General features: G+C 43.7%; 1 protein-coding gene across 1 annotated transcript; it reads right to left on the reverse strand.

Annotated features, from left to right (window-relative positions):
• Positions 1-16708: 16708 nt before the first annotated feature.
• LOC115925519 (cell adhesion molecule 2-like) lies at positions 16709-17983 on the reverse strand. Its single transcript, XM_030989575.1, has one exon. It carries the CDS (start codon positions 17981-17983, stop codon positions 16709-16711), a length of 1275 nt encoding a protein of 424 aa, XP_030845435.1.
• Between the last annotated feature and the right edge of the window lie 491 nt (positions 17984-18474).

Below are 18474 nucleotides of genomic sequence, written 5' to 3' on the forward strand. Positions count from 1 at the left end.
TCCGTGCCGGCATCAATCCACTCTGATTGTGTACTGTTTGTAACTTCAGCAGCTCTCACGGACCACGAGTAGCGCGTGTCTGGCAGCGCTGCGTCCGCGATGCATTCAAAAATTAACGCGATTTTTCACCTGACTTTCCAGTGAAAACGAACACTGACTGTCTTGATTTCGAACGGATACAAGGTACAGTTCGGTCCGTTACTGATGTCGTTGCCAGCATACAAGGTGAACACTCTAAACTTGTCAGATTTTGGAGAACACGCTCAATGGTGTAAGACTGTCCCGGGTCTACCTGCAGACTGCGAGTGGAGCCGGGTGTCTCAGACGGGTGCCATCTCAGCTTTGTACGGAGGGGGCGCCTCCTCTGGTACTCGACCACATCAACCTGACTGTGTCTCCAACTCGGACACTTGATGATAACATCGTACAATTGAGGAATGGGCGGGTCAACTACGGTCAAATATCCACATCTTGAACATTCAGACATCAGCAAGCAAGCATAACACCTTCATCACTGGGTTGTTTACATTGTTGATCTGAAGCGGATGTGTTGTTACCGAACCGCATAGAAAATCGGATGGTACCAACAAACTGAGGGTACCGTGTCATACGGCAATATGCGATTGTTGAAACGATTCTGGGAATGGGAATAGGAAAATACCATTGAAAACGGCTGCAGTTGTAGACTTGGTTAAAGTCGCATCTAAATGGCGCCTTTCCCCCAACTTCTACGGTCAAATTGTCAGGATCATCCACGAAAACGGTCGCCTCTGAGAAAGTTACGAGACACAACACGGCAAATGCAATACCGGCCATTTTTCTTGATGAATCAAATGGAAATGATTTTACACTAGCTTGCGCTCCTGGCTTTTGACTTGTTTTATTTCCACAATCAGCAGGTGATACTTGTTTCCTGTTGCAAGATAATTCAGCAATCGATAATGATCACATTCACTTTAAACAAACAACTTCTAAAGCGAAAACTAAAATGCAATTATTTTTGTTGTACTGATTACATCAGTACCCTGCGTCACTAAGTTGTACATCGTTGATTTGCAGCAGAGTGGTACTTTTACCAAACGTTGAGGAAAATCGACTGGTGTCAAATAATGGTACAAACGACACAGACCGGCAAATTGCTATGGTAACAAAGGAACAACGAGTGCACTGGGAGCTCGAATATACCCACTCTAAAACTGAACAGTCGTAGTCTTGGTTAAAGTCGCATCTAAATGTCGCCAGGCCCCCGACCTCTACCATCAAATCGTCAGGTTCGTCCAGAAAAACGGTCGCTCCAGAGAAGGCCACAAGACACAACACGGCAAATGCAATACCGGCCATTGTCCTTGATGAATCAAATGCGAATGATTTTATAAATGTTCGTGTTCCTGGCTTTTGATATTTGTACTTTCACAGTCAGCATATGATACTTTATTCCTGTTGTGAGGTGAATCAGCTATTGATACTGATCATCTTCAGTTTAAACAAACAACTTCTCAAGTAAAAACAAATGCAAAACTTTAGTTGTGTTGATCACCCTAATAGGTATTACACACTTCTGTTAGCATTACAAGTTGGTGCTGAGTTCTAGGCCACAAGTCAAGCCTACATAAATGCAGATACGAGCTGCAAAACCGACCAAACTCCTTTTTCACTTTCTCTTATTAAATCAAATATTTGTCCTCGATGTATGACTTTCAATGAATGCAGTGCTGTTTCCTGACTCCTTTTCGGTCACTAGGACAAACAGAAGATTCAACGGAATAATGTCAGAATCACCTTTTTATAGGTAAACCGGCCACGTGATCACTGTACACTCATGAGGCCCCCTTCAATGGAGAAAACCATTGTGCACGCTATTGTATAAAAAAACACGGTCCAACGACAGATTATCTGGGCAATAACTATATAGCACAATGATGTTGCCACTGAAAGGGGCCTTCGTGATGGAATTGGTAGCGTGCTCAGATTGCTTTATACCTTTCAAAAGTTCTTCATAAGTATGCAAAGCATAACGTTACTATAATAATATGCATTACTCATCTTTTGCACTGTTACACTTTATATACAGAAATACATCAAAATGGTCACATGGGTGTAATAAATATAATTCCTGGCATTTAATCCGCTAGTTTTGGTTTGTGTAAGTCATACTTTATGGAACTCACGGTCATAAATCCCTAGCTTAAGGTAAAAGTGAAAGTTCTCAACAGGATCATCTCGATTTCACTTGTGACAACAAAATGGAGTTGAACTGCAGATGGTAAAGGTATCACTGTATAATTCCGTTTGGAACTTCCTCCTGTAAATATTGTAGTTTGAAAGCAAATGCATTAATAAAAGACTTTTTAATTATTTTAAACACAAGAACTCATGTTCGATTGAACAGATCATTATGTTGTCCCAATGCTCAATATCCCTGAAAGGATAGTTGCCAACACTATTGTCTGGCCGTCCACAAAAAAACTGTGATTTTCTGTTTCAATATGACTGGTGCGTAGTTCGAGTTCCAACACCCCAAGAAAAAAAAGAGAGAAAAAACATTTAAAATGATATTTTGGTGATGCAAACACTTTTCACTTTCAATGAAAACATCGTAAAAGTAAAACAATCCGCCAACGTTTACTGAAGACTACATGTACTTATAATTACAACATTCAAATTATCTGCTGCCCAGCAAAATTCTAATTCAGGCGAATGTTTCGTGCACCAGAGCAAAAGCAGGTGAAAAGCCCATTTTTAAGAGCGATGGAGATGCTTAACTAGACAAAAAGGTTTCTTTTCAATAAAATAAAACATAGAAATTGACAATATCCATGTTTGGGAGAGAGTAGATGGGCGTGGCCTCTTGTGGTTCTCGCCCACCTCCGACAGCCTGGTATTCAGGAATTGTTATGGAGCCTTCCGTATCCGATGTATCGGGGTTCTTAACCGTTGGCTGCGTTGATTTTCTACGGGGTTTCCTTGGTTTGATGTGATCGTAGGCGGGACCGTCTCCAGTGGAGTCGGTGATGGGGGCTGGAGGCACGTTCTTACTCGTGTTAAGTAGAGTGAAGGTGGGCGTGGCCTCTTGTGGTTCACGCCCACCTCCGACAGCCTGGTATTCAGGATTGTTATGGAGCCTTCCGTATCCGAGGTATCGGGGTTCTTAACCGTTGGCTGCGTTGATTTTCTACGGGGTTTCCTTGGTTGATGTGATCGTAGGCGGGACCGTCTCCAGTGGAGTCGTTGATGGGGGCTGGAGGCACGTTCTTACTCGTGTTAAGTAGAGTGAAGGTGGGGCGTGGCCTCTTGTGGTTCACGCCCACCTCCGACAGCCTGGTATTCAGGAATTGTGATGGAGCCTTCCGAGGTATCGGGGTTCTTAACTGTTGGCTGCGTTGATTTTCTCTGGAGTATCCTTGGTTTGATGTGATCGTAGGCGGGGCCGTCTCCAGTGGAGTCAGTGATGGGGGCTGGAGGCACGATCTTACTCGTGTTAAGTAGAGAGTAGGTGGGCGTGGCCTCTTGTGGTTCACGCCAACCTCCGACAGCCTGGTATTCAGGAATGTTATGGAGCCTTCCTGGGTATCGGAGTTGTCCTTAAACACTGGCTGCGTTGATTTACGGGGCGGTAACCTCGGTTTGGACCTGAGACTCTGTGACCTCTGGCAGGGTTTGATGTACTCGTAGGCGGGACCGTCTCCAGTGGGGTCGGTGATGGGGACTGGAGGCGCGTTCTGCCTACGAGATTTCAACGGCGGTGCGGTCATACCTCGGGGTTGAAAGCGTCGCTGGCTGAAGGGTAACGGCTTGGGTGGGGGTAGCATGGGAGCGAAGCTGGACTGATGACCACCACTTATCTGCGTTGTGACATTGGGCATAGTGAGTGACAGAGTGTCTCGTGAGGAGATTGGGCCATCATCGGAAGGAGTAGAGTCTGATAGCAAGCCTGTCGGCTGAGGTGTGGTCATGCTGGTTGTGGATCCTGCTCCCGTGTCAGTCGTCTTTCTGCCCAAGCGCTTCTTGATGAAGAACGCCAGAAGGAAGATAACAGGCACAGCCAGGATTGGAGCAAAAGCAGCCATCCAAATGTAGGAAGAAGATTCATTAGAGACGTCGGCACAGTCAGTGTTGTTGGTCACGAAATGGCCGTCGGGGCAGCTGACAATGGCTACCGATAGCACTTCGCTGGTCTTGCTCGTGCCAATGGCGCTGTACGCCGTACATCTCACCTGGAAACCATCATCGTCTTCTCCAGGAATCATCAGAAGAAATCTCGTCTGATCACTGACGATCACGAATCTATCGTCCGTGCTGGCATCGATCCACTCAGGTTGTGTACCATTTTGAAATTCCGCAACGCTCACCGACCATGAGTAGCGAGTATCTGGCAGCGCTGCGTCCGCGACGCATTCAAACATCAATGCCGATATTTCACCTGACTTTTCCAGCTGAAAACGAACACTGACTGTCTTGATTTCGAACGGATACAAGGAACAGTTCGGTCCGTTATTGTCGTTGCCAGCAATACAAGTGGACTTTCCGAACTTGTCAGATTCTTGGAGAACACGCTCGATGGTAAAAGACTGTCCCGGGTCTACTTTCAGACTGCGAGTGGAGCCAGGTGTCTTAGGCGGGTGCCATGTCAGCTTTGTACCGAAGGAGGCCTCCTCTGAGACTCGACACGACACATCAACCTGACTGTGTCTCCAACTAGGACACTTGATGATAACATCGTACACTGAGGAGTGGGTGGGTCAACTACAGTCAAATGTCCACATCTTGGAAACTCATTCAGATCAGCGCTCCTGCAGGCATAGTACCCTGCGTTAATAAGTTGTACAGCGTTGATTTGCAGCAGAGTGGTACTTTTATCAAACGTTGAGGAAAGTCGACTGGTGTCAAATGATGGTACATGCAATACAGACCGGCAAGTTGTTATGGTAACAAAGGAACCACGAGTGCATTGGGAGCTCGAATATACCCACTCTAAAACTGAACAGTCGTAGTCTTGGTTAAAGTCGCATCTAAATGTCGCCAGGCCCCGACTTCTACGGTCAAATTGTCAGGTTCGTCCAGAAAAACAGTCGCTCCAGAGAGAGGCCACGAGACACAACACAGCAAATGCAATACCGGCCATTTTCCTCGATGAATCAAATGCAAATGATTTCATAGAAGTTCGTGTTCCTGGCTTTGATATTTGTACATTCACAGTCAGCATATGATACTTTTATTCCTGTTGTGAGGTGAATCAGCTATTGATACTGATCATCTTCAGTGTAAACAAACAACTTCTCAAGCAAAAACAAATGCAATAATTTTAGTTGTGTTGATCACCCTAGAATGTATTACACACTTCTGTTAGCATTACAAGTTTGTGCCGAGTTCTAGGCCACAAGTCAAGCCTACATAAATGCAGATACGAGCTGCAAAGCGACCAAACTCCTTTTTCACTTTTCTCTCATTAAATCAAATATTTTTTCGATGTATGACTTTCAATGAATGCAGTGCTGTTTCCTGACTCCTTTTCGGTCACTAGGACAAACAGAAGTTTCAACGGAATAATGTCAGAGTCACCTTTTTTTCATAAGTAAATCCAGCCACGTGATCTCTGTACACTCATGAGGACTCCTTCAATGGAGAAACCATTGTGCACGCTATTGTATAAAAAAACACTGTCCAACGACGGATTATCTTGGCAATAGCTAGCACAATGCTTTCGCCATTGATGGGGGCCTTCGTGATGGAATTGATAGCGTGCTCAGATTGCTCTATAGCTTTCAAAGGTTCTTCATAAGTATGGAAAGCATAACGTTACTATAATAATATGCATTACTCATCTTTTGCACTGTTACACTTTATATACAGAAATACATCATAACTGTCACATGCCTGTAATGAATATAATTCCTGTCATTTAATCCGCTAGTTTTGGTTTGTGTTAGTCATACTTTATGGAACCCACGGTCATAAATCCCTAGCTTAAGGTAAAAGTGAAAGTTCTTGACAGAATCGTCTCGATTTCACTTGTGACAACAAAATGGAGTTGAACTACAGATGGTAAAGGTATTACTGTATAATTCCGTTTGGAACTTCCTCCTGTATACATTGTAGTTTGAAAGCAAATGCATTAATAAAAGACTTTTAAACATTTTAAACACAAGAAATCATGTTCGATTGAACTGATCGTTAATGCTGTCCCAGTGCTCAATATACCTGAAAGGACAGTTGCCAACACTATTGTCTGGCCGTCCACAAATTACTGTGATTGTCTGTTTCAATATGACTGGTGCTTAGCTCGAGTTCCAACATCCCGCAGAAAAAAAAGAAACAAAACTTTTTAAAATGATATATTTTGGTGATGCAAACACTTTTCACGTTCAATGAGACATCGTAACAGTAGAAAAATCCGCCAACGTTTACTAAAGACTACATGCACTTTTAATTACAACATTCAAAGTATCTACTGCCCAGCAAATATTCTAATTTAAGCGAATGTTTTGTGCACCAGAGCAAAAGCAGGACGGTGAAAAGCCCATTTTAAGAGCGATGGAGGTGCGTGCTTAACTAGACAAAAGGTTTGTTTTCATTAAAAAAAAACATAGAAATTGACAATATTCGTTGGAAGAAAAAAAAGGAATTTAGTGTGAAGCACGAACAGACAAATTCTAAGCATTTTCAATAACACATACAGCATAGGGCTGTACCACACGTGGCTGCTTACGTACCGAAGATCCCTTGGTTATGTTTGGGAGAGAGTACATGGGCGTGGCCTCTTGTGGTTCACGCCCACCACCGACAGCCATGTATTCAGGAACTGTGGTGGCGCTTTCCGGGGTGTCGGGGTTGTACTTAGCCGTTGGCCGAGTTGATTTTCTTCGGGGTATCCTCGGTTGTATGTGATCGTAGGCGGGAAAGTCTTCGGTGGAGTCGGTGATGGGGGCTGGAGGCGCGTTCTGCCCACGAGATTTCAACGGTGGCGCGGTCATACCTCGGGGTTGAAAGCGTCGCTGGCTGGAGGGTAACGGCTTGGGTGAGGGTAGCATGGGGGCGAAGCTGGACTGGTGACCACCACTTATCTACGTTGTGACATTGGGCACAGTGGGTGACAGAGTGGCTTGTGAGGAGATTGGGCCATCATCGGAAGTGTGTAGGGTCTGATAGCAAGCCTGTCGGCTAAGATGTGGTCATGCTGGTTGTGGATGCTGCTGCCGTGTCGGTCGTCTATCTGCACAAGCGCGTCTTGATGAAGAACACGAGAAGGAAAATAGCAGGTACTGCCAGGATTGGAGCAAAAGCAACCATCCAAATGTATGAAGAAGATTCTAGAGAGATGTCGGTATAGCCAGTGCTGCTGGTCACGAAATGGTCGTCGGGGCAGCCGACGATGGTTACGGATATCGCTTCGCTCGTCTTGCTGGTGCCAATGGCGTCGTACGCTGTACATTTCACCTGCAAATCGTCGTCGACTTCTTTACAAATCAACAGAAGAAATCTCGTCTGATCACCGACGATCACGAATCTATCGTCCGTGTTGGCATCGATCCACTCAGGTTGTGTACCGTTAGGAGATTCTGCAACGTTCACGGACCACGAGTAGCGAGCATCTGGCAGCGCTGCGTCCGCAACGCATTCAAACATCAATGCCGATTTTTCACCTGACTTTTCCTGCTGAAAACGAACACTGACTGTCTTGATTTCGAACGGATACAAGGTGCAGTTCGGTCCGTTATTGATGTCATTGCCAGCAATACAAGTGGACACTCCGAACTTGTCAGATTCTTGGAGAACATGCTCGATCGTGTAAGACTGTCCCGGGTTTGTCTTGAGACTGCGAGTGGAGCTGGAAGTCTCAGGCGGATGCCATGTCAGCTTTGTACGGGTGAGAGCCTCCTCTGGTACTCGACACATCAATCTGACTGTGTCTCCTACTCGGACACTTGATGATAACATCGTACACTGAGGAGTGGGCGGGTCAACTACAGTCAATATCCACATCTTGAAAACTCATTCAGATCAGCGCTCCTGCAGGCATAGAACCCTGCGTCACTAAGTTGTACATCGTTGATTTGCAGCAGAGTGGTACTTTGACCAAACGTTGAGTTAAATCGACTGGTGTCTATGGATGGTACAAGCGATACAGACCGGCAAGTTACTATGGTAACAAAGGAACCATGAGTGCATTGGGAGCTCGAATATACCCACTCCAAAACTGAACAGTCGTAGTCTTGGTGAAAGTGCATCTCAATGTCGCCTGGCCCCCGACCTCTACGGTCAAATTGTCAGGTTCGTCCCGAAAAACAGTCGCTCCAGAGAAGGCCACGAGACACAAACACAGCAAATGCAATACCAGCCATTCTCCTTGATGAATCAAATGGAAATGATTTTATGAACGTACGTGTCCTGGCTTTTGATATTTGTACATTCACAGTCAGCATATGATACTTTATTCCTGTTGTGAGGTGAATCAGCTATTGATACTGATCGTCTTCAGTTTAAACAAACAACTTCTCAAGCAAAAACAAATGCAATAGTTTTAGTTGTGTTGATCACCCTAGAATGTATTACACACTTCTGTTAGCATTACAAGTTTGTGCTGGGTTCTAGGCCACAAGTCAAGCCTACATAAATGCAGATACGAGCTGCAAAGCGACCCAATTTTTTCACTTTTCTCTCAATAAATCAAATATTTGTCTTCGATATATGACTTTCAATGAATGCAGTGCTGTTTCCTGACTCCTTTCGGTCACTAGGACCAACAGAAGTTTCAACGGAATAATGTCAGAGTCACCTTTTTTTCATAAGTAAATCCAGCCACGTGATCTCTGTACACTCATGAGGACTCCTTCAATGGAGAAACCATTGTGCACGCTATTGTATAAAAAACACTGTCCAACGACGGATTATCTTGGCAATAGCTAGCACAATGCTTTCGCCATTGATGGGGGCCTTCGTGATGGAATTGATAGCGTGCTCAGATTGCTCTATAGCTTTCAAAGGTTCTTCATAAGTATGGAAAGCATAACGTTACTATAATAATATGCATTACTCATCTTTTGCACTGTTACACTTTATATACAGAAATACATCATAACTGTCACATGCCTGTAATGAATATAATTCCTGTCATTTAATCCGCTAGTTTTGGTTTGTGTTAGTCATACTTTATGGAACCCACGGTCATAAATCCCTAGCTTAAGGTAAAAGTGAAAGTTCTTGACAGAATCATCTCGATTTCACTTGTGACAACAAAATGGAGTTGAACTACAGATGGTAAAGGTATTACTGTATAATTCCGTTTGGAACTTCCTCCTGTATACATTGTAGTTTGAAAGCAAATGCATTAATAAAAGACTTTTTAAACATTTTAAACACAAGAAATCATGTTCGATTGAACTGATCGTTAATGCTGTCCCAGTGCTCAATATACCTGAAAGGACAGTTGCCAACACTATTGTCTGGCCGTCCACAAATTACTGTGATTGTCTGTTTCAATATGACTGGTGCTTAGCTCGAGTTCCAACATCCCGCAGAAAAAAAAGAAACAAAAACTTTTTAAAATGATATATTTTGGTGATGCAAACACTTTTCACGTTCAATGAGACATCGTAACAGTAGAAAAATCCGCCAACGTTTACTAAAGACTACATGCACTTTTAATTACAATATTCAAAGTATCTACTGCCCAGCAAATATTCTAATTTAAGCGAATGTTTTGTGCACCAGAGCAAAAGCAGGACGGTGAAAAGCCCATTTTAAGAGCGATGGAGGTGCGTGCTTAACTAGACAAAAGGTTTGTTTTCATTAAAAAAAAACATAGAAATTGACAATATTCGTTGGAAGAAAAAAAAGGAATTTAGTGTGAAGCACGAACAGACAAATTCTAAGCATTTTCAATAACACATACAGCATAGGGCTGTACCACACGTGGCTGCTTACGTACCGAAGATCCCTTGGTTATGTTTGGGAGAGAGTACATGGGCGTGGCCTCTTGTGGTTCACGCCCACCACCGACAGCCATGTATTCAGGAACTGTGGTGGCGCTTTCCGGGGTGTCGGGGTTGTACTTAGCCGTTGGCCGAGTTGATTTTCTTCGGGGTATCCTCGGTTGTATGTGATCGTAGGCGGGAAAGTCTTCGGTGGAGTCGGTGATGGGGGCTGGAGGCGCGTTCTGCCCACGAGATTTCAACGGTGGCGCGGTCATACCTCGGGGTTGAAAGCGTCGCTGGCTGGAGGGTAACGGCTTGGGTGAGGGTAGCATGGGGAGCGAAGCTGGACTGATGACCACCATTTATCTGCGTTGTGACATTGGGCATAGTAGGTGACAGAGTGGCTTGTGAGGAGATTGGGTTATCATCGGAAGGAGCAGGGTCTGATAGCAAGCCTGTCGGCTGAGGTGTGGTCATGCTGGTTGTAGATCCTGCTCCCGTGTGTGGTCGTCTTTCTGCCCAAGCGCTTCTTGATTAAGAACACGAGAAGAAAGATAACAAGCACTGCCAAGATTGGAGCAAAAGCAACCATCCAAATGTATGATGAAGATTCATTAGAGATGTCGGCGCAGTCAGTGTTGTTGGTGACGAAATTGCCGTCGGGGCAGCCGACGATGGTTACGGATAGCGCTTCGCTCGTCTTGCTCGTGCCAATGGCGCTGTAGGCCGTACATCTCACCTGCAAACCGTCATCTTGTCCAGGAGTCATCAGAAGAAATTTCGTCTGATTACCGACGATCACGAATCTATCGTCCGTGCTGGCATCAGTCCACTCAGGTTGTGTACCATTTGGAAATTCAGCAACGCTCACGAACCACGAGTAGCGCGTATCTGGCAGCGCTGCGTCCGCGACGCATTCGAAAATTAACGCCAATTTTTTACCTGACTTTTCCTGCTGAAAACGAACACTGACTGTCTGATTTCGAACGGATATAAGGTGCAGTTCGGCCCTTTTTTGATATCGTTGCCAGCAATAAAGTGGACACTCTGAACTTGTCAGATTCTTGGAGAACACGCTCGATAGTAAAAGGCTGTCCCGGGTCTAGCTGCAGACTGCGAGTGGAGCCGGGTGTCTTAGGCGGGTACCATGTCAGCTTTGTACGGATGAGAGCCTCCTCTGGTACTCGACACGTTAACCTGACTGTATCTCCAACTCGGCCACTTTTTGATGATAACATCGTACACTGAGGAGTGGGCGGGTCAACTACAGTCAAATGTCCACATCTTGAAAACTCGTTCAGATGAGAAATCCTGCAGGCATAGAACCCCGCGTCACTAAGTTGTACATCGTTGATTTGCAGCAGAGTGTTATTTTTACCAAGCGTTGAGCAAAATCGTCTTGTGTCTATGGATGGTACAAGCGATACAGACCGGCAAGTTGCAATGTTTACAAAGGAGCCATGAGTGCAGTTGGAGCTCGAATATACCCACTGAGATGCTGAACAGCTGTAGTCTTGGTTAAAGTCGCATCTAAATGTCGCCTGGCCCCCGACCTCTACGGTCATCTTGTCAGGTTCGTCCAGAAAAACAGTCGCCTCCGAGAAAGCGACGAGACACAGCACGGCAAATGCAATACCGGCCATTTTCCTCGATATATCGAACAGAAATGATTCCATACTGCTTGTACCTCGCGTTCTGACTATGGGCGTGTTACACTCTCACAGTCAGCAATACTCTTTCCAATTGTGAGTTGAATTTAGCACTTGATAAACCCCACCTCCAATGTAAACTAACAACTATCAAAAGTAGAGAACATGAAATATTTTTAGTTTCGCTTATGTTGCCCCATAATTTATATGTATCTCAAACAATAAAGTTTTCAGCGTACTATTCGAAGTCACCTGCCTCGTGTATGTAGCGGGGCGATGCGAGCCCTCGTTATAATGTATAAGATTAAGAGCCATCACGTGACACCATCCAAGAACACCATCTTCACTTCAAACTGACCAACGGAACAATACTTCCTCAAAATTCACTATTTAACAGTATCTAGATTAATCGATGGTCAAATATATATGGTTGTCAAACGGGAGATTTAATGAATACAATAATTCTAGCTACTGACAGTGATCGATTGCTTCATCGAAACACATAACATGACCAGTAATACATGCAACTGGTACATCTACGGACAAGTCAACTTACACTTTTGCGGCACTACACAATTTGTACCTTTAAACACATATTTTTGAACGAACGAAAACCACGCGGGCAGGATATGAAACTGTAAGTTTCCGCTGCAACACAGTGTCTACAAACAAACTTCAAGAATAAGAAAGTATTTTCCCGAACCGAGCGTTCACTACATACATAATAACAAGCTCCGAAATCAATACTGCCTAGAAAAAAAACTTACAGTGCAAAAGTCAGTGCGTATGCAATTGAAGAAGATTATCCGCTGCCTGACAAGCATTCGAATATTTTCCCACCAGACGCGCAAAAGCAGGGCTAAGCCCACTTGAAAAGCGTTTAAGATGCTTAAGAAGAAAAAAAAGTTTTGTTTTCCTTAAAATTATACATAGAAATTGGAAATTCGTTCAAAGAGGAAAAAAAATGAATTGAGTGATGAGCACGAACGATACATAACGGCAAAATGTAACGGTTACAAACGAACCATGATTGCACTGGGACCTCAAATATTAAGCACTGAGACGATGAACAGGAGTCTGGGTTAAAATGCATCTAAATGTCGCCCGGCCCCCGACCTCGACGGTCAAATTGTCAGGTTCGTCCAGAAAAAAAAATCCGTCGCCTCCAAGAAAGCCACGAGACACATCACGGCAAATGCAAAACCGACCATGATTTCCTTATAGTCCAGCGGATTATGTGAAAAAAATTGTGCACTTTTGCATAAAAGCAAGAAACTTGGCACAGATGTTCATATTCATGCGAGAAAATGTTTTAAATGTGGAGCCATCGCAAATTCACCCTTTTAGGGCGTGGCATCATTTTAAAAAAGGGGGGGGCTGGTGGGACTCATCGTGCCCGCAGTGAAAATGGTTTTTCCCACTTGTCACAAAAGCAGGAAACTTCGCAAAGACATAATTATATAGCCTATGAGTGTTTCCCAGATTCGGAGCCACCACAAAAGTACCTTTTTGGGGGCGTGGCAGCCATTAAAAAAAAAGAGGGGGGTAAATACTATGCCCACCTTGGGAAAAATTGTGCTCATATTTCATGAACGAATAAAACGTCCCACAGACATTTATACTCATGAAGGGGAAACAATTCCAGATATGGAGCCATCTCGAACACACCCTTTTTGGGGCGTGGCAACAATATTAGAAAAAAAAGGGGGCGGGTTTTTCGTTATGCCCACCATGGAACCACTGTTCCCACATTCGTAGAGAAATGGAATTTCTCCACAGCCATTAACATTCATGAGAAAAAAATTCCAGATGTGGAGCCATCGCGAACACACCATTTTAGGGGCGTGGCAACCATATTGAAAAAAAGGGGGCGGGGTTCTCATTATGCCCACCATGGGCAAAATGTGCTCACATCTCATAAACGAATGAAGCTAATTTCTACAGACGTTAATATTCGCGAGAAAAAATTCAGACGTGGAGCCATCGCAAACACACCCTTTTAGGGGCGTGGCAGCCATAGTAGAATGGGGGGGGGTAGGGTAGCCATGATGCCCCTTTATAAAACGTGTGCCTCCCTTTTATAAACAGATTAAACTCCACACAGACAATATATTCATGAAAATCGTTCATTTTTTGGAATGTGAAGCCATCACAAACTTACCCTTTTAGAGGCATGGCATCCATTTAAAGAATTGGGAGTGCTTTTAATCATTTGCCCACCATCGAAACTTGTGCTTACCTTTCATAAATGACTAAACTTCACACAAACTTGGTAAAAGAAAATAAATTTAGATGTGGAGCCACCGCAAACTCATCTTTTTAGAGGCGTGAGGGGCTTACTCATTGTGCCCACAATTTTTATATTTGTGGCTGATTTCTTATAATGTTGATTGTTCTCTTTTTCTCCTGGTGGGGGTGCAAAATCCACCTACCCCTACCTGTTGCGCCGCATGACAGCAGATTGGGTCACAACACGATGTACTCTCCTCACAAAGTGGTGGTGACGTCCACTATGACTTCACACTCAATGAATCTGTGTACCCCCACCCATGGAGCTATAGCTCCATGCCCTACCATGTACACCCCCTCTGTTCACTAAAAAAAAATGGTATATCAATATCTCTGATGAGTGTTTTTACCCCAACCAAATCCAATAAAAAAAATCGGTAGCCCTGACAACATTTTAAACTTTATACAGGTTGCGACATTGCATTTGCCTTTGGGTCTGTTAGAAAAAAAGGCAGGGGAAACACATAATGTATTTGAAAGTAACAATAGTCTTTCCAAGACTAACTGAGGTACCTCAGTTTATACCCCAGTTCAGAAATTGCTGCAGTTGAGAGGTTATTAACAATAATTCTACAGACGACAGAACCAGTAACTGGGTTAATATACATGTAGATGAGGCAAGAATGCATAGTGTAAGAAAAAAGGGTTTGCCAACAGTCACTTCCAACTATAAAAGCGGCCTTACTCAAACACATTAGAAGAGCTATCTGAAGTGGATTTTATTATATGAAAAGCGGTCAAAATTGTCCACGGTGGGCATATTGAGTACCCCCCCATTTTAAAAATGGATGCTACGCCTCTAAAAGGGTAAGTTTGTGATGGCTTCACATTCGAAAGAAGAAAGATTTTCATGAATATATTGTCTGTGTGGAGTTTAATCTCTTTATAAAAGGGAGGCACACCTTTTATATAGGGGCATCATGACTACCACCCACCCAAATTTACTATGGCTGCCACGCCCCTAAAAGGGTGAGTTTGCGATGACTCCATGTCTGAATTTTTTTTCTCGAGAATATTAACGTCTGTGGGAATTAGCTTCATTCGTTTGTGAGATGTGAGCACATTTTTCCCGTGGTGGGCATAATGAGAACCCCGCCCCTTTTTTCAATATGGCTGCCACGCCCCTAAAAGGGTGTGTTGCGATGGCTCCACATCTGGAATTTTTTCTCATGAATGTCAATGGCTGCGGAAAAGTTCCATTTCTCTACGAATGTGGGAACAGTGGTTTCATGGTGGGCATAACGAAAACCCCGCCCCCTTGTTTTTCTAATATGGTTGCCACGCCCGTGAAAGGGTGTGTTCGAGATGGCTCTTCATCTGGATTTTCCCCCTCATGAGTGTTAATGTCTGTGGGACGTTTTATTCGTTCATGAAATATGAGCACAATTTTTCCCAAGGTTGGCATAATATTTAACCCCCCCTTTTTAAATGGCTGCCACGCCCCCAAAAAGGTACTTTTGTGGTGTCTCCGAATCTGGAAAACACTCATAGGCTATATAATTATGTCTTTGCGAAGTTTCCTGCTTTTGTGACAAGTGGGAACAACCGTTTTCACTGCGGCATGATGAGTCCAACCCCCTTTTTAAAATTGATGCCACGCCCCTAAAAAGGTGAATTTGCGATGGCTCCACATCTAAAACATTTTCTCGCATGAATATGAACATCTGTGCCAAGTTTCACGCTTTTACGCAAAAGTGCACAATTCATCGATATTTTTGTCACATATCCGCTGGACTATTAATGAATCAAATGCAAATGATTTTTTCAAGCTCGTGTTCCTCGCTTTTGATTTATTTCTCTTTCACAATCAGCATGCGACATTTCTTTCCTTATTAGTTGTGAGATGAATTAGCAGTTGATACTGATCATCTTTAGTTCAAACAAACTACTTCAAAAGCGAAAATAAATGCAATCATTTTAGCTGCATTGCTTACCCTATAAATGGTATCAAACAAACGTAAGTTCCGCTATGTTGTGTCCTTTGAGTAAGCGCTTCCCTGAATAATTATTTCAAAAGATAAAAATACGTGCTTTTGGAAATGCTAATTCCCTGCACTTTAAAAAATGTAATGCTGTTAACGGTAATACTGTAGGCCCTTTGCTGTATCCTACATCTACTCTTTTTACAGACACACTTTTCTTCTGCTTTAAAAAATGTGTCATTTGAGAGTGTCTTTCAATTATACTGATATTAAATCTGTATATCAGTGGAAAATCTGGTTATTAAAAAGTATCAGGAGGTCAATTCAACTCCAAAGAATTACTGTTGAACAAAATTAGTTGTTGTACTTGTTTCTATCTACAAAATGTTACACTGGAAGGTACTATCTTTTATGGATAAGTAGAGTCAACCTCGACTCCATGGGCTGCGTGGGCGTTCCTTCAGGTTGCAGACCAGTAAAGACCCAAAATTGTCTACGCTGACTAAACCACTATTATTATTGAATATAACTTCTCAGGCAAAATACAAGATTTGCATGCCCTCGAATTATTTGCCGATAGAGAAAATGACTGAGAGCTTGTCCCGGACTGCAAGATGGTATTTTGCTGCAATTTGGAGGAAATTGGTCCCTAAATGCCACATTTTTGCAATGGAGCGTAGGTATCATTTTTCATGGCGATAAAATGAAAGATGATGAAATAATCTGATGAGTGTCTCAAACACCCTGGAGAGTTGAGAGATTTTTTTCCTGATATTTTAAAGTGGGGTATATTTTATCACTGGTGTCTTAGGCAGTTTATTTACTGTCCTGCAACCTTCACTAGTTAAGATCGCGCAAGGCATGTTGTGAACCAACATGGCGCAGCAAGTTCGTAATCATGAGAACGAGGTTGAAGTACAGCATCATGCAGAGACCCCTAGCGGGCAGCATTCATCTCCATGTACTCGCTGTTTGCAGTAGGACCTCGGTTGGCATCAAGCCTTGGTATCTCATACCCATCATCTAAGACGATACTAAGATCCTGCACTCCTCCGTCGCGAGTTCCAGAGTCCTCCTGATTGCCCAGTACGCTCCTCCGTGTACACATGAAGCAGATGATGAGCAATCCACCAACAGAAGTAACTGACAATCCACCGATACCAATCCACAAGTAAGGAGGTTCATGGGAGTCTTCGTCACCACCAGACGTGCTGTTGGTCACGAAATGGTCGTCGGGGAAGGGGATGATAGTCAGAACTTTGCTCGTCTTGCTCGTGCCAATGGCGCTGTAGGCCGTACATCTCACCTGCAAACCATCGTCGTCTTGTCCAGGAATCAACAGAAGAAATCTCGTCTGATCACCGACGATCACGAATCTATCGTCCGTGCTGGCATCGATCCACTCTGGTTGTGTACCATTTGGAAATTCAACAACTCTCACGGACCACGAGTAGCGCGTATCTGACAGCGCGGCATCCGCGACGCATTCAAACTTCAATGCCGATTTTTCACCGGACTTTTCCTGCTGAAAACGAACACTGACTGTCTTGATTTCGAACGGATACAAGTTACAGTTCGGTCCGTTATTGATGTCGTTGCCAGCAATACAAGTGAACACTCTGAATTTATCAGATTCTTGGAGAACACGCTCGATGGTGTAAGACTGTCCGGGGTCGATCTTGAGACTGCAAGTGGAGCCGGGTGTCTCAGGCGGGTACCATGTCAGCTTTGTACGGGTGAGAGCCTCCTCTGGTACTCGACACGTCAACCTGACTGTATCTCCTACTCGGACACTTGATGATAACATCGTACACTGAGGAGTGGGCGGTTCAACTACAGTCAAATGTCCACATCTTGAAAACTCGTTCAGATGAGAAATCCTGCAGGCATAGTTCCCTGCGTCACTAAGTTGTACATCGTTGATTTGCAGCAGAGTGGTACTTTTATCAAACGTTGACGAAAATCGACTGGTGTCTATAGATGGAACAAGGGATACAGACCGGCAAGTTGCTATGGTTACAAAGGAACCACGAGTGCACTGGGAGCTCGAATACAACCACTGCGAAACTGAACAGTCGTAGTCTTGGTTAAAGTCGCATCTAAACGTCGCTTGGTCCCCAACCTCGACGGTCAAATTGTCAGGATCATCCACGAACACGGTCGCCTCTGAGAAAGCCACGAGACACAACACGGCAAATGCAATACCGGCCATTTTACTTGATGAATCAAATGAAAATGATTTCATAAAAGCTCGTGTTCCTGACTTTTGACTTATTTAACTTACACTAGTCTGCATGCGATACTTATTTCCTGTTGTGAGCTGAAATAGCAATTGATTCATCATCTTCATTTTAAACAAACAACTTACAAAAGCAAACAAACCAATCATTTTAGTTGTATTGATCGCCCTAAAAATATACTAAACACTTCCGTTAATATTACAAGTTTGTGCCGAGTCCAGGCAACAGTCAAGACTACATAAATGCATTTACGAGCGACAAAGCGACCAACAATTTTCGATTTTCTCCCAATAACAATATTTTCCTTCGATCTCTGAATTTCAACGAATGCAGTGCTGTTTCCTTACTACTTTTTGGTCACTAGGGGAAACATGAGATTCATCCGAATAATGTCAAATTCACCACTCTTTAAAGGCCAATCCGGACACGTGATTAATGGACACTCACGACGCCCCCTTCAATG

The sequence above is a fragment of the Strongylocentrotus purpuratus genome, unplaced genomic scaffold (genome assembly GCF_000002235.5).
Source record: "Strongylocentrotus purpuratus isolate Spur 01 unplaced genomic scaffold, Spur_5.0 spur5_contig_688, whole genome shotgun sequence".
Lineage (NCBI taxonomy): Eukaryota > Metazoa > Echinodermata > Echinoidea > Camarodonta > Strongylocentrotidae > Strongylocentrotus > Strongylocentrotus purpuratus.